Consider the following 12,826-nt stretch of genomic DNA (forward strand, 5'->3'; position numbering starts at 1 on the left):
TCTTCTGGTTTAAACCGCGGCTGCGGGGCGGTTAACAGGCCTCGGAGCGTGGGCGGGCTGTGCGCTTGCGCGAGCTACGGGACACTAACGGAAGCCTGCGGTGCTTGGCCAGCCCGGACTCTGTGTGGCGAGCGGACCTTGGCGGGGCAGGTAAGCCGGCAGGGGCTGGAATAGGGGGCGCACGGTCCCGGGAGGGCTGGCTGCCGGCTGCTGTGGAGAGGTCGGGTTTTGAAAAGCGCTGAATGGGAGTTTACCCCCTGGCGGGGCTGGGAAACGCCTGAGATCCCTGCTGAACCCAGGTTTTCTGCTCCCCAAGGCAGGTGTAAGCTCTGTCCTGCTGTGCCCTTGGCACGTCTGAGCCCCTCGAGGTCACCGTGGGGAGCCTGCCCGGTGGCTGCAGCGGCTGCATGTCGGTGGCCCAGAGGGCGGCGGGGGGCGGTGCCGCGAGGGAGCCAGGTTTCCCGCAGGCCGCGAGCATCCGAGGCGACAACCACGCCCGGGGCCAGGTGGGCACACGATCGTCTTTGTTGTCTTGCGGGAACCAGAGTCTTCCCAACCCCTGGTTACGCCCTTTGTGAACTTCTAGGTGTCACGGTTAGTGCACCTCTCTCCCTAATGAGTTAGGATAGCGTGGAAAATCGAAGAACCCTATAGTCCTACCCCAGATGAAAATACACCTTTTTTCGGATTATAAAGTTATACAGCCCCATTGTTTTTAGAAATAAATTTAAGAAGTACGAACGTACTTTAAAAAAAGTACTAGATATGCTGAGTGAAATAAGTCAAGCAGAGAGAGTCAATTATATGGTTTCACTTATTTGTGGAGCATAACAAATAGCATGGAGGACAAGGGGAGATGGAGAGGAGAAGGGAGTTGAGGGAAATTGGAAGGGGAGGTGAACCATGAGAGACTATGGACTCTGAAAAACGATCTGAGAATTTTGAAGGGGTGGGGGGTGGGAGGTTGGGGGCACCAGGTGGTGGGTATTGTAGAGGGCACGGATTGCATGGAGCACTGGGTGTGGTGCAAAAATAATGAATACTGTTATGCTGAAAAAATAAAAAAATTAAACCTGTCAATAATAAAAAAAAAAAAAAAAAAAAAAAAAAAAAAACAAGACAAAACAAAAAAACGCTCTCAGGGCTTCCGTGTTGGAAGCCCGGGCACAGTCCTATTTCATTTCTGTCCCTGCTTTATTTAGCTCTTCAGTAGGTAGTTTTGTATTGCATGAACATTGAAATAAATGGTGTAATACTTCTCACAGAGTACCATTTTATTTATATATGTATCTTACATATAAAATATATTGCATGTTACATATGCATATATAATGTGTATAATCTCATTTAAACCTCACCACCTATTGGAATAATTCCACTTTACCAGTGAAGAAAGGAAGATCGAAGGACTCTTCAGTTATTAGTCCCTATCTTGAGTCAGAAGCTGAAATTACAAATTAGAATATGAAATTAAAATTACAAATATTCAGATAACTTAGGTACTTTTGCAAAGTTACATTTTGGGATTCATCATTGCTTCATCTGTGATGATTGTCCAAAGTTTATCTATGGTAACTACCAAAAAATATCACTAAATGCTTATTCTACTAGATTTTACTTAATATATTATTAAGACCTTGATCCTCTAACTCCTTTGCCTCTATAGAATCTCCCAAGCATGGCTTTTAGTGTTTTCTGTCCCATGTATCATTTCTGTAGAGTTGACTTTTTTTGTTTGTTTTTAGATTTTATTCATTTGACAGAGCACAAGCAAGGGGAGTGGCAGGCTTCCTGTCGAGCAGGGAGCCCAACTCAGGGTGATTCCAGGACCCCGGATCATGACCAGTTGCCCAAATGACTGAGCCACCCAGGTGCCCCTAGAGTTGATGGTTTTGTTTTTTTTTTCCTTTTTAAGATTTATTTATTTGACAGAGATCACAAGTAGGCAGAGAGGCAGGCAGAGAGAGGAGGAAGCAGGCTCCCCGCAGAGCAGAGAGCCCCATGCGGGGCTTGATCCCAGGACCCTGAGACCATGACCCAAGCCGAAGGCAGAGGCTTTAACCCACTGAGCCACCCAGGCGCCTGAATTGATGTTTTTTTTAAATAGTGATTTCATAAACTCTGTTCTCTTTCCAGGTTTTTCTTTAACTTGAAAACTAATGGCAGTGGAGGTACACTGAAATAAGGTAGGAAATTGAAAAAATGAAATGTTTTGGTTTGTCCTTACATCAGAATTAAAGGAGAAAGCAATACTTTAAGAACATTCGGGGCATTATGAAATGTTGGTAAATCAGGTTCCAAAAACCAATGACCTGATTCAAAATCTAGATGACCTGGGTTGTGCACCTGGCTAGTAAGAATAAAGCTTAGTTATTTTGTACCACTATTTTCCCATCTCTAAGATCCATGAGGATCTTTTCCAGTTCCTACTCTGCTAGAATGTAAAAGCTATGATGTGTCTTCAGTATGACAAGGTCACTTGACTTTTCTACTATTTTACATTCTAAACCTGAAAGTTTTCCAGTGAAGTCTTGTGTCTTTAGCCCAACCACTACTAAGCTTCTGTGGCACTTACACAGCATCAGTTAACTCTGTACATGTTAATATTCTTTGTAATTGTCCCATATGTTGTCTTAGCTAGCAGCTTGAGGGTATAAACCATATTTGTATCCCTAGAGTTTTGAACCTAAGTAGGAACAATTTGTTGATTGGTAAGACTTTGAATCTCAAATATACAATATAATTCATAGGTGTACAGAAGTGTTACACTCTGCAGTGATGAAAATTGAGGCAAAAGGTATATGAGTTCATTTGATGTTTATTATTTTAATGGCTATAAGTTCTAGTGTATCATTTTAAAAGAACTTTGAACTCTTGAGTAAATACTGGTGTTAATATTTTGAGGGTTACTTATCATCTTTGAGAACAAAACCCCACCTTATTTTCCTGTCCCTTGTGTCTTAGATGTGCTTAAGTCTGAAACCTAGGTGTTATCCTGAAAGCCACCCTACTTTTGAACCTCACATTTAGTCAACCATAAAACACTGTTTCTCCTTTATTAATTTCAAAATTCATCTACTTCTTTCCATCCCCCTTACTATCAATCTGGTCTAGGCCATCATCATCTAATTCCTTGATTATTCTAACAGGCTCCTACGTGGTACCACTGTCTTGCCCTCTTCTAATCCACACCATAATCAGAGCAGTATTTCTGCATCCCTGCTTATATTTTTTTCCAGTGGCCTCTCAAGATGAAAATTAAGCTTTTGGGGCGCCTGGGTGGCTCAGTGGGTTAAAGCCTCTGCCTTCGGCTCAGGTCATGATCCCAGGGTTCTGGGATCGAGCCCCGCATCGGGCTCTCTGCTCAGCGAGGAGCCTGCTTCTCCTCTCTCTCTGCCTACTTGTGATCTCTGTCTGTCAAATAAATAAATAAAATCTTTAAAAAAAAATATTAAAAAATTTAAAAATAAGACACTCAGGCAAAGCTCTTTATGAGAATTCAGATGAGTAGTGAATATCTCATTGGTTTTTTAAAAAGACAGCATAACAAATTAGATGCTTACGGAATCAGGCTTTAATAAATTTGAACACAAGGCACAGGTTCCCATGAGTATTTAAAGTCTCCATTTCACAATTGCTTTTTGCATCTATCTCTTAATCCTTTTGGGGAGGAATGAGAATGTTTGAACCCTTATTCAGGCTAAAACTTGCTTTATAGGGCTTAATAGTCTTTGGGTTTGCAGGGGGATGGTTTTTTTTTTTGTTTGTTTCGTTTTTTCAAAGAACTAATCATCTGAATTTTAGGACTTGCAGTACATGCTATGTTGTATTTCTTTTCTGTTCACCTACCACTTGCTAGTTCTTGCCTCCTAGATCCTGTTAGAGTTAACTGATGCTTTTAATTTCTGTATCAACACAGACTCTCTTTGTTGGTTTCTCCAAAAGAGTATTTTCTTCTTCCATTGTATCATCACAGTCCCTTTTGGCTTTTGTTTCTTCCTCGTGGAATAAAGGTGGGTGCTCGATGCGTCCCCTACGTACAAAATGCTGGATCCGGGATTCTAATCCTTGGCATTTAGGACGATCCATTAGGGGTTTATATGTGCGCATTTTCACTCCTTCTACAAAGGCACTGGTCTGCTTTATGACAGAGGGCTTAACATTTCTCCATTCTATCACTCCATCCATCTTTGGTCCTATAATATATACAATCAGCTATTACACGGATGCATACCACAATAGAATCACCTCCAAATGTTATATAACCTTCCTCCCCCCACAGCCCATATAACTTTAGTTCTAGTAAGTGATTGTATCCTAGGATTTTCCTGTCATACCTGTCCCACAGGGTACTGCAACGGAGTCCAGTCCTTGTAGCATGCTATACAACATGTGTGTTTTAACAGCATGATTAGCCCATAGTTGTTGTAGATGGGTAACATTGAACTCCTGAACCTCCCGGTCATAAATCCACTTGATATTTTCAAACTTACAATCATACAAGACTAGAGGAAATTCTACGGCCATACTAGAGAAGAAAAGAGATAAGAAACGAGAGTGTGAAAATACACAGCAGCCATTTAACAGCCTTGTATTTTAAGAACAAGGTTGGGGGGGTAGGCAACTGGTTTAAAAGGAGGGGGGGAAACTTCATCAGTATCGAGTAAAAGATAAATACAAAAAATGATCCCTCACCTTGAACAACTTTATAATTAAGAGAAAGAAAAAACAACAAACCATAGATCAACTAGTTAGGCTTGATCTATATTAGGATAAATTTCAGTGGTAACAGGTCACCTACAAGTGAGCTGACTCGTCTCAACCATAATGCTATGAAATTATTTTTTAATATTTTTCCAAACTTGTTAATTTTCTATGGTATGAAGTAAAAAGTAGATTTCACTGCTTAGGAATGAATTGTTGGTTGATCTGACTTCAGCCTGCTCTTAAAAGAAAATTTTGTCTGACTATTCTTTCCATCTTTCCTACCATTTCCAACACTGAAAATTAGGAAAAATTCATAAGTACAATAATGTAGAGCAAGGAAGATTTAATAGGAATAGTTGGAATCCTTACCTTCAAACTTCACCAGAATCTAAAAATAATACCTCTCAGCATAAATTCAGGGGAAAAAAAATTTAGAAATGAATGTTACTTTATTTAAGGGGCCCGGTACCAACACCTATTTCTTACTAATGGTACAGAACAACGAGAGAAGATAAAGATAGCCCTCCTGCATGTTTATAACATTCTACAAGGTAGATTAAATTCCTCATGAAGACAAAATAAGTGACCTAGTTAATCAGACAATTGTTGGGAGAGGAAGATATGTTAACCTTTAGTTATATAAAATGTTTAATATATTTAAAAATATTCTTGGGGCGCCTGGGTGGCTCAGTGGGTTGAGGCCTCTGCCTTCGGCTCGGGTCATGATCCCAGGGTCCTGGGATCAAGCCCCGCATTGAGCTCTCTGCTCAGTGGGGTGCCTGCTTCCCCCTCTCTCTCTGCCTGCCTCTCTGCCTACTTGTGATCTCTCTGTCAAATAAATAAATAAATAAATAAATCTTTAAAAATATTCTAAAGGCAACAGTTGTTTTGGTTTTTTTGTTTTGTTTTTAACTTACCTGTACTGAGGTTTCTGGGGGTTTTTCTCTACGTTCAGGAGCTCATCAATAATCTCTGGCTTCTCCATTCCTTGGCCAATCAGAAAAAGGATAGCCATCATACAGCGGACTTGATGATAAAGGAATGCCTGGCCAATCACTTCAAACTGACATAACTGGAAAGGTTCTTGCCATGTCTCCTCATCCAGGGTCTGGCCCACTAGCTGTACTTGAGCAGACAAAATAGTCCTCTGAAAATTTATAACTCCATTGGCTACATCCATTTTACATAAGTTCCTAAAATCATGTGTGCCAACGTACTTCTGAGCTGCATAGTTCATGGTTACAATGTCTAAATCAGCACGAGGAAAAAAATAGCGGTAAGTCCGCTCCAGACAGCTGAACCTAGCACTGAAGCTAGGTTCCACAGGGGCCCAGGCCAGCACACGGATGTCTGGAGGGAGTACCCGATTGAGAATGTGGGTGTAGCGAATCTCTTTAGCAGCATTGTAGACGTCATCTTTTCCATTACAATCCTCTGAAGCCCTACCCTTCAGAAAGTGGGAACGAAGATCGAGAGAAATCACCTGTGGAATTAAAGAAAAATATTTGTTTTGGAGACACAATCTGAATTCTTAATATGTAACACCTAGAATATCTTGGTGTTGCTGGCTTTGAGAAAGAACATAGTGGCCCTTACCTGTCCGAAGGCACTAACTCCTTTGTCTGTTCGCCCGCACCGGTGATAGTTGGACGTCTGTCTGCTTTCTACTAGTCGAGTCTTTGTTAGAGCCTCAAACAGTTTCTCTTCAATTGTATTGTTTGTGTTCTCCTGACTGGCAAAGCCCTGGTATCCCCAGCCCAGATAGGCTATCTTTAGGGCTACATGTCTTCGACCATGAGCACTGAAATCAAATGCACGCTTAGCTTTTCCAGCTGCTAAAGAATTTTCTCTCACATTTGAATCTTTGTTGTTAGCCTGCTCTTTTTTAAGCCTTTGTACCTCCTGCTCCAGTTCTTGTACTCGTTTTAGGAGTTTCTCAGTCTGGGTTCTATCTATGTCATTTTCAGCCATGGTAAGACAATCAGCCCCAGGAATAAAGGAATCATATAGGTCCACTCTGCCTGAAAAGACAGTAAAAGGACACAACAGTTTCAATGTGAATTACTTTGGTGATGTCAGTATCATTGAATTATCTGCAAATAGTACCTAAGATTTAATTTAATGCCTAAAGGATATATTTTGCTTCTGTCCAGGGAGATAAGCATTGACTTAATTATTGTGGGTTGATCATCCACATTCTTCATTTCCATCTTGTCTGGCCAGTTCACAGGTGAAAAGGAAGGGGGGGATTAAGAAATAGCTGGTGTTGTTAAAGTTTAGTCAGAATTTAGGGAAAATGTCTGTAGATCCCATTTCTCTCTCTCCTTCATTAGCTGAGATGATTTAAAGACTGATGTTACTGATATTTCTTCCTTAAAACATTTCCTTCTTATTTTTCATTATACTTGTCCAATCTTTCTAATCATAAAACTGTTTATAAAGATATGTCTTTATATGTATATATAAAATATATGTCTACTCTTTTTCTACTAACTTTCCAATATTTCAGATAAAATTGGTAGCTTGTATGTTCTAACATCTAATACTCAGTTCTGTCTTTAAAGGTGCTACAGTAGACTAGCCTGATTGATGAACTTATCAATGATTGTACTTCATATTAGAAATAAAGCCTGAAGTCAAGATTTTCCCACTCTAAGCAATTTTGATGGCAGAAAAAAGGTAATAAACATCACTTGGCTTTTTTTTTTTTTTTTTAAGTCAAGCTGAATTTATATTTTGTAACTCTAGCAGTTAGTAGAGTCAGGAAAATGTAATTAAGATGTTGAAATTTCTGCTGTATTTCAAAAATATGGGGACGAATATACTATATCCTTAAATGTAGGACAGTGCTAGACAATCTATGACTGACAGCCACTTTAGTTATGGACTGTCTCCAAATCTCTGCTAAGGCCATGTTATGTAATTCGTGGCAACTCATTTAATTTTTGGCCTTGAAGAGTTTCTTGTATCTATGATGATTAAAAGTTTAAATACAGAAAAAAAAAAAACTATAAAAGTACTAGAAGAAAACCTTTTTTATAGTTTTGTAATGGGAAGAGCATTTCTAAGTAAGATCCTGCAGAAGCACAGAAACTGTAGAAAACAAAAAAATATGACTACCTAAAATTGAAAGTTGGATAAGCAAAAAATAAAATCAGAAGGTAAACAACAAACTTGGAAGAAAAATAATTATGGCTAAGGGCTAATTTGCTTAATACAGAAGTATTTATATGCATATCACTGCTTTTCTGATGGTTTTGGATTAAGTCACTCATAGTTAAAAGCAACCAAACTGGGGACGCCTGGGTGGCTCAGTTGGTTAAGCAGCTGCCTTCGGCTCAGGTCATGATCCCAGCGTCCTGGGATCGAGTCCCACATCGGGCTCCTTGTTCTGTGGGGAGCCTGCTTCTCCCTCTGCCTCTGCCTGCCACTCTGTATGCCTGTGCTCACTCTCTCTCTCTCTCTCTCTGACAAATAAATAAATAAAAAATCTTAAAAAAAAAAAAAAAAGCAACCAAACTGCCTGAGTTAGACTTCCAACTCCACCACTTACTAGCTGTGTAACCTTGGGCTAGTTATTTAACCTTTCTGTGTTCCATGTTACACATCTGTTGAAAGTAGATAATAAGAGTACCAGTTCCTCACAGGTGAGGGATTACATGAATTAATAAATGTTAAGCACATAGAAGAATGCTGGATATATGTGCCCCTCTAAGTGTATGTCTATTAAGCATTATGCCCCATGTCATGTGGTCACAACTTTTTTGTTTGTTTTTTTAAGATTTTATTGAGAGAAACAAAGTGTGAGCAGGTACATGAAGGCCCTGATCTCATGAGCCAAAACCCAGTCAGACGCTTAACCAGCTGGGCCACCCAGGTGCCCCAAGTCACAAGCTTTTTTAATGCCAGAACTCACTTGTCCTGTCCTAGGAGCTACTAAAGGTAGCAGGAACTACCAGGCATTAGAAAGTGGGAGCAAGGGGCGCCTGGGTGGCTCAGTGGGTTAAAGCCTCTGCCTTCGGCTCAGGTCATGATCCCAGAGTCCTGGGATCGAGCCCCACATCGGGCTCTCTGCTCAGCAGGAAGCCTGCTTCTCCCTCTCTCTCTCTCTGCCTGCCTCTCTGCCTACTTGTGATCTCTGTCAAATAAATAAATAAAATCTTAAAAAAAAAAAAGTAGGAGCAAATAAGAAGAAAGTGGAAGTGAAAGCAGATGATGGATTCCCTGCAGCTGAGTTAATCTTCCTCCAAACTGTTACCATGTTACCCTGTACTATAATCTATATTTTATTTTATTTTAAAGATTTTATTTACTTGACAGAGAGAGATCACAAGTAGACACAAAGGCAGGCAGAGAGAGAGAGAGGGAAGCAGGCTCCCTGCTGAGCAGAGAGCCCGATGCGGGACTCGATCCCAGGACCCTGAGATCATGACCTGAGCCGAAGGCAGCGGCTTAACCCACTGAGCCACCCAGGCGCCCCTAATCTATATTTTATAACTCTTATATTTATGATTGCCTTAGCCATTCTTTCTCCATCTGACTACCATAAAATAGTACACAAAAAGGGAATGAACAGTTTAAGAACTGGGAATTACAGAAATCTGGTCGGTATTTTTTTCTTGCAGAAGGTCCTATAGTGAAGGGGAACCAATGGAGGAACTCACGGGACCCGATGGACAAAAATGGGCCAGTATGGATCCAGAAGAACGAATGTTGGCAGCCGCTACAGCTTTTACCCATATCTGTGCAGGGCGGGGTGAGGGAGATATCAGGAGAGATGGCCTGCCTATCCAGTATGATCCCTACAGTAAAGCTTCAGTAACCCCAGGAAAGCGACCCGCTTTTCCTATGCACCTGCAGTACCCACACATAGAAAGTAATGCCACTTCAGAAACAGTCTCCGAGGCCTCCCAAAGACTCCGAAAGCCAGTGATGAAGAGAAAGGTGTTGCGAAAGAAACCAGATGGGGAAGTATTAGTGACCGATGAGTCAATTATCAGTGAATCAGAGTCTGGTACAGAGAGTGATATGGATCTCTGGGACTTAAGACAAAGGCTGATGAGTCTACAGTTCCATGAAGACAGGGAATCCCCAGCTGACATTTCACAAAAACTTAATCTACCACATGAGTACCAAGGAATTTCTCAAGATCAGCTCATTTGCTATCTACGAAGAGAAGAAATGGGCCCTCCAGCTTATGAACAAGACCTGATTGTTGCCAGCCGACCCAAGTCCTTTATCCTCCCAAGGCTGGACCAGCTGAACAGAAACCGAGGCAAGATAGACCGGGTAGCCCGATATTTTGAGTACAAACGAGACTGGGACTCAATGAGGTTACCTGGTGAAGATCATAGAAAGGAGTTACGCTGGGGTGTCAGAGAGCAGATGCTTTCTCGAGCAGAACCCCAGTCCAAACCTCAGCACATCTATGTTCCAAACAATTACTTGGTGCCAACTGAGAAGAAAAGGTCTGCCCTTCGTTGGGGTGTTCGTTGTGACCTTGCAAATGGTGTCATGCCCAGGAAGCTTCCCTTCCCTCTTTTTCCTTCTTAAAAAAATTTTTTTTAACCTCTTTTATGGGATTGTTTGGGGATAACCTCGTTCTTTATCTCTGTCCTTCTATTTAAATAGAAACAACTAACTTGAAAGCCCATGGAACATTACACAGTAAGGACCTCACCCATCACTGGTCTTTATCACATTGGTATCAAATACCACTTCATTTCCAAATTACCACTCAAATCCATTAATTGTAAGAGAAAGCCACAGACCTACTCTTTCCCTTTGTCAAGATAGCACTGTTTCTGTTCTATACTGTTTTTAATCTTTGGCTAATGTGAGTTGCTGTTTTTAAAGTTGCTGGGCATTAAGCTTATTCATTAAAGAATTGGGATTTTGTGAACTTGATCTTATTTTTACTTATTAATACTTCCCAAAGTAAGATAATCTCAAAACTGGTCATGACTCTGCCTCCAATCATTCTCCCCATCATACTCTCACCATGTGAATATCAAGCCAAAGGAAAGGAACAAAAAACTCCTTTATGTACACAATCCTAAAGGAATGAAGAAAAGTAACAACATATCTCCATTACTAAAGAAACATAGTAAATTCAGAAAATTTAAATGCTTTTTAATCGATACTCAATAACCATGTTATATGCCATACAGGATTCTAAACAAAGTTTTATTTCAGAATTACTTCAATAATTTATTGCCCTCCCAACTGTCACTTCTAGAATACAGTGATTTTTACAACTTGCCACTGAGATTTTCTTGCAAATTATGCCTGTCACTCTGAAAAAGAATTTACTAACATCTGGGACTAGATGTAGACACAAATACCGAAATGAACATGGCATATTTGGGTATGGACCAAAACACTAATTCTGTTCACCTTAAATTGGATCTATTCTTGATGCTTCTGATCCAGTGAGGAACATCTAAAATCTGGAGGTTGTCTCTTAGCACTTGAAGCAATTAGAGTGAGAGCAAAAGTAGTTAGCTTGTTCAAGGGAAAACAGCTGTGTAAAGTAGAAATGAGTAACTGACCATGACCATTACCATCTGCTAAAATGTATCTTCTCTGTAATATTTAAGCTACATCATTCAGTTCCACTGCAAGACATTTATTGGGAAAGAAATTGTGACTCATAGATGTAAGATAAACTCACTGCAAATAAGTAAAAACCGCAAACTCTCCAACAATAGTGAAATGATTAGATAGAATATTAGCCATTGAAAATAAGGGGAAGCTAATAAAGTGCAAGTTAAATGAAAAAGGCTGTAAACTATACGGTCGCAGACGTGCACATATAAAGCACAAGGAAAAATCAAAACGTAGTGGGATTAAAGGTAGTTTTTATACTTTTCAAAAATTTAAAAGCCACATTGCATTTTTATATGCAAATTACACCTAAGACCTACCTCCTTTATATTATCTCAAAGCCCAGTAAGTACCAACACAAAAAGTTTTCTGAGATCACTTTAACCATTATTTAAGCAAAGAATTAGTCCAAAGGGCTTAAGCAGGTGGTTAAGATCTGTGGCAAAAAGAGGACCTGAGCCTACAAAGCTTCCTCCAACACACCACCGCATGCCCTAAGCCGATCTAACGCTTGCAAAGGGGCTGCCGAATTACAAGGAGGGAACTGGTGCGTGCGCTGAGCATCGACTGTAAACATCAGCTATCGCTGGAGTTTCAATACATTTTTTTAATGAAAAAAGATTTAAATCTCAAAATATTAGTAAAGGAGTAAGAACGCATTTTCAACGATAAACCTTATTTTAAACCAAAGAGGGAAGGAGGAGCAATAGCCAAAGGACCAGGAGACACGCACTTATGACCAGTAACAGTGAAAAAACAATCGCGTGGAAAGCAATCTCCCAATTTGAAAAACCTGGCCACGCCTCCCTCCCCACATACTACTGGAATCCCGACCTCTACTAGCATTTAGTTTTATGAGCAAACAAAAGACAGCAGAGACTTCAAGTCCAAGGGCCCTCTAAGAGTCGAACTAAGTTCCTACTGTTTTGAGTTTCTGCCAGAGTTTCAAAAAGCACCAGATACAAAAACAGGGTCCTAAGCAAGATCCCACTTCCACCTATCAGTGCTTTGAAGATCAAGGTATGGAAAAGAGGGAAAAAAGGTCCAGCTTTTTGTCCGTTTATCCGTTCCTCTTTGTATAACCCATAAAATAATTCATCCCCAAATCCCCTTACTTACCTTCCGGTTGTCGACCACGCAGCTTTTAGCGAGACCGGAAGCTGTCTCTTAGCGTCTTCAGCGCGCGCTCCCAGGGCCTCATGGGAAATGTAGTCCACCCTGTGGGAAATGTAGTTCCAAGAGAGGGAGTTGCAGGCTTGACGCTGAAATCTGCCTAATATTTTCTAGTCTGGCCACTACTTCTCCACCTCCAACAAAATAGAATCTGGGGTCTATGGTAATACAAGAATAAAAGGATAAATTCCAGTGCGATAAAATAACGGAAAAGCAGTTTTTCAAATGTCTGCTATCCTTATATGAAAATTAACATTAAAGAGCCCGGCCCGATTTTATACCTTCTTAACTTAGTAGAAAGTTATCATTGTGAGACAAAAACATTTGCTACTAGAATCCA

The 12,826-nt window shown here is 40.5% G+C and overlaps 2 protein-coding genes across 11 annotated transcripts; one reads left to right on the plus strand and one right to left on the minus strand.

Annotated features, from left to right (window-relative positions):
- Positions 1 to 18: 18 nt before the first annotated feature.
- Positions 19 to 10,614, plus strand: HYLS1 (HYLS1 centriolar and ciliogenesis associated). 8 transcript variants are annotated; one of them, XM_047691755.1, is made up of 5 exons: positions 34 to 150; positions 317 to 506; positions 2,137 to 2,186; positions 7,272 to 7,386; positions 9,333 to 10,614. In XM_047691755.1, the coding sequence occupies exons 4-5, from the start codon at positions 7,373 to 7,375 to the stop codon at positions 10,258 to 10,260; spliced, it is 942 nt and encodes a 313-aa protein (XP_047547711.1). In that variant the 5' UTR covers positions 34 to 150; positions 317 to 506; positions 2,137 to 2,186; positions 7,272 to 7,372; the 3' UTR covers positions 10,261 to 10,614. The 8 variants fall into 8 exon arrangements, with proteins under 8 accessions (XP_047547716.1, XP_047547715.1, XP_047547710.1 ...); XM_047691754.1 differs by lacking the exon at positions 317 to 506 and having other exon boundaries at positions 28 to 150; XM_047691761.1 differs by lacking the exon at positions 7,272 to 7,386 and having other exon boundaries at positions 33 to 150.
- On the minus strand, positions 3,557 to 12,563 carry PUS3 (pseudouridine synthase 3). Of its 3 annotated transcripts, none has more exons than XM_047691752.1 (5): positions 12,433 to 12,563; positions 6,304 to 6,728; positions 5,625 to 6,190; positions 4,338 to 4,528; positions 3,557 to 4,196 (listed from the first exon to the last, which is right to left on the minus strand). In XM_047691752.1, the coding sequence occupies exons 2-5, from the start codon at positions 6,676 to 6,678 to the stop codon at positions 3,886 to 3,888; spliced, it is 1,443 nt and encodes a 480-aa protein (XP_047547708.1). In that variant the 5' UTR covers positions 6,679 to 6,728; positions 12,433 to 12,563; the 3' UTR covers positions 3,557 to 3,885. The 3 variants fall into 3 exon arrangements, with proteins under 3 accessions (XP_047547708.1, XP_047547707.1, XP_047547709.1); XM_047691751.1 differs by lacking the exon at positions 12,433 to 12,563 and adding an exon at positions 11,104 to 12,409; XM_047691753.1 differs by lacking the exon at positions 12,433 to 12,563 and having other exon boundaries at positions 6,304 to 7,268.
- Between the last annotated feature and the right edge of the window lie 263 nt (positions 12,564 to 12,826).

The sequence above is a fragment of the Lutra lutra genome, chromosome 10 (assembly GCF_902655055.1).
Source record: "Lutra lutra chromosome 10, mLutLut1.2, whole genome shotgun sequence".
Taxonomy (NCBI): domain Eukaryota; kingdom Metazoa; phylum Chordata; class Mammalia; order Carnivora; family Mustelidae; genus Lutra; species Lutra lutra.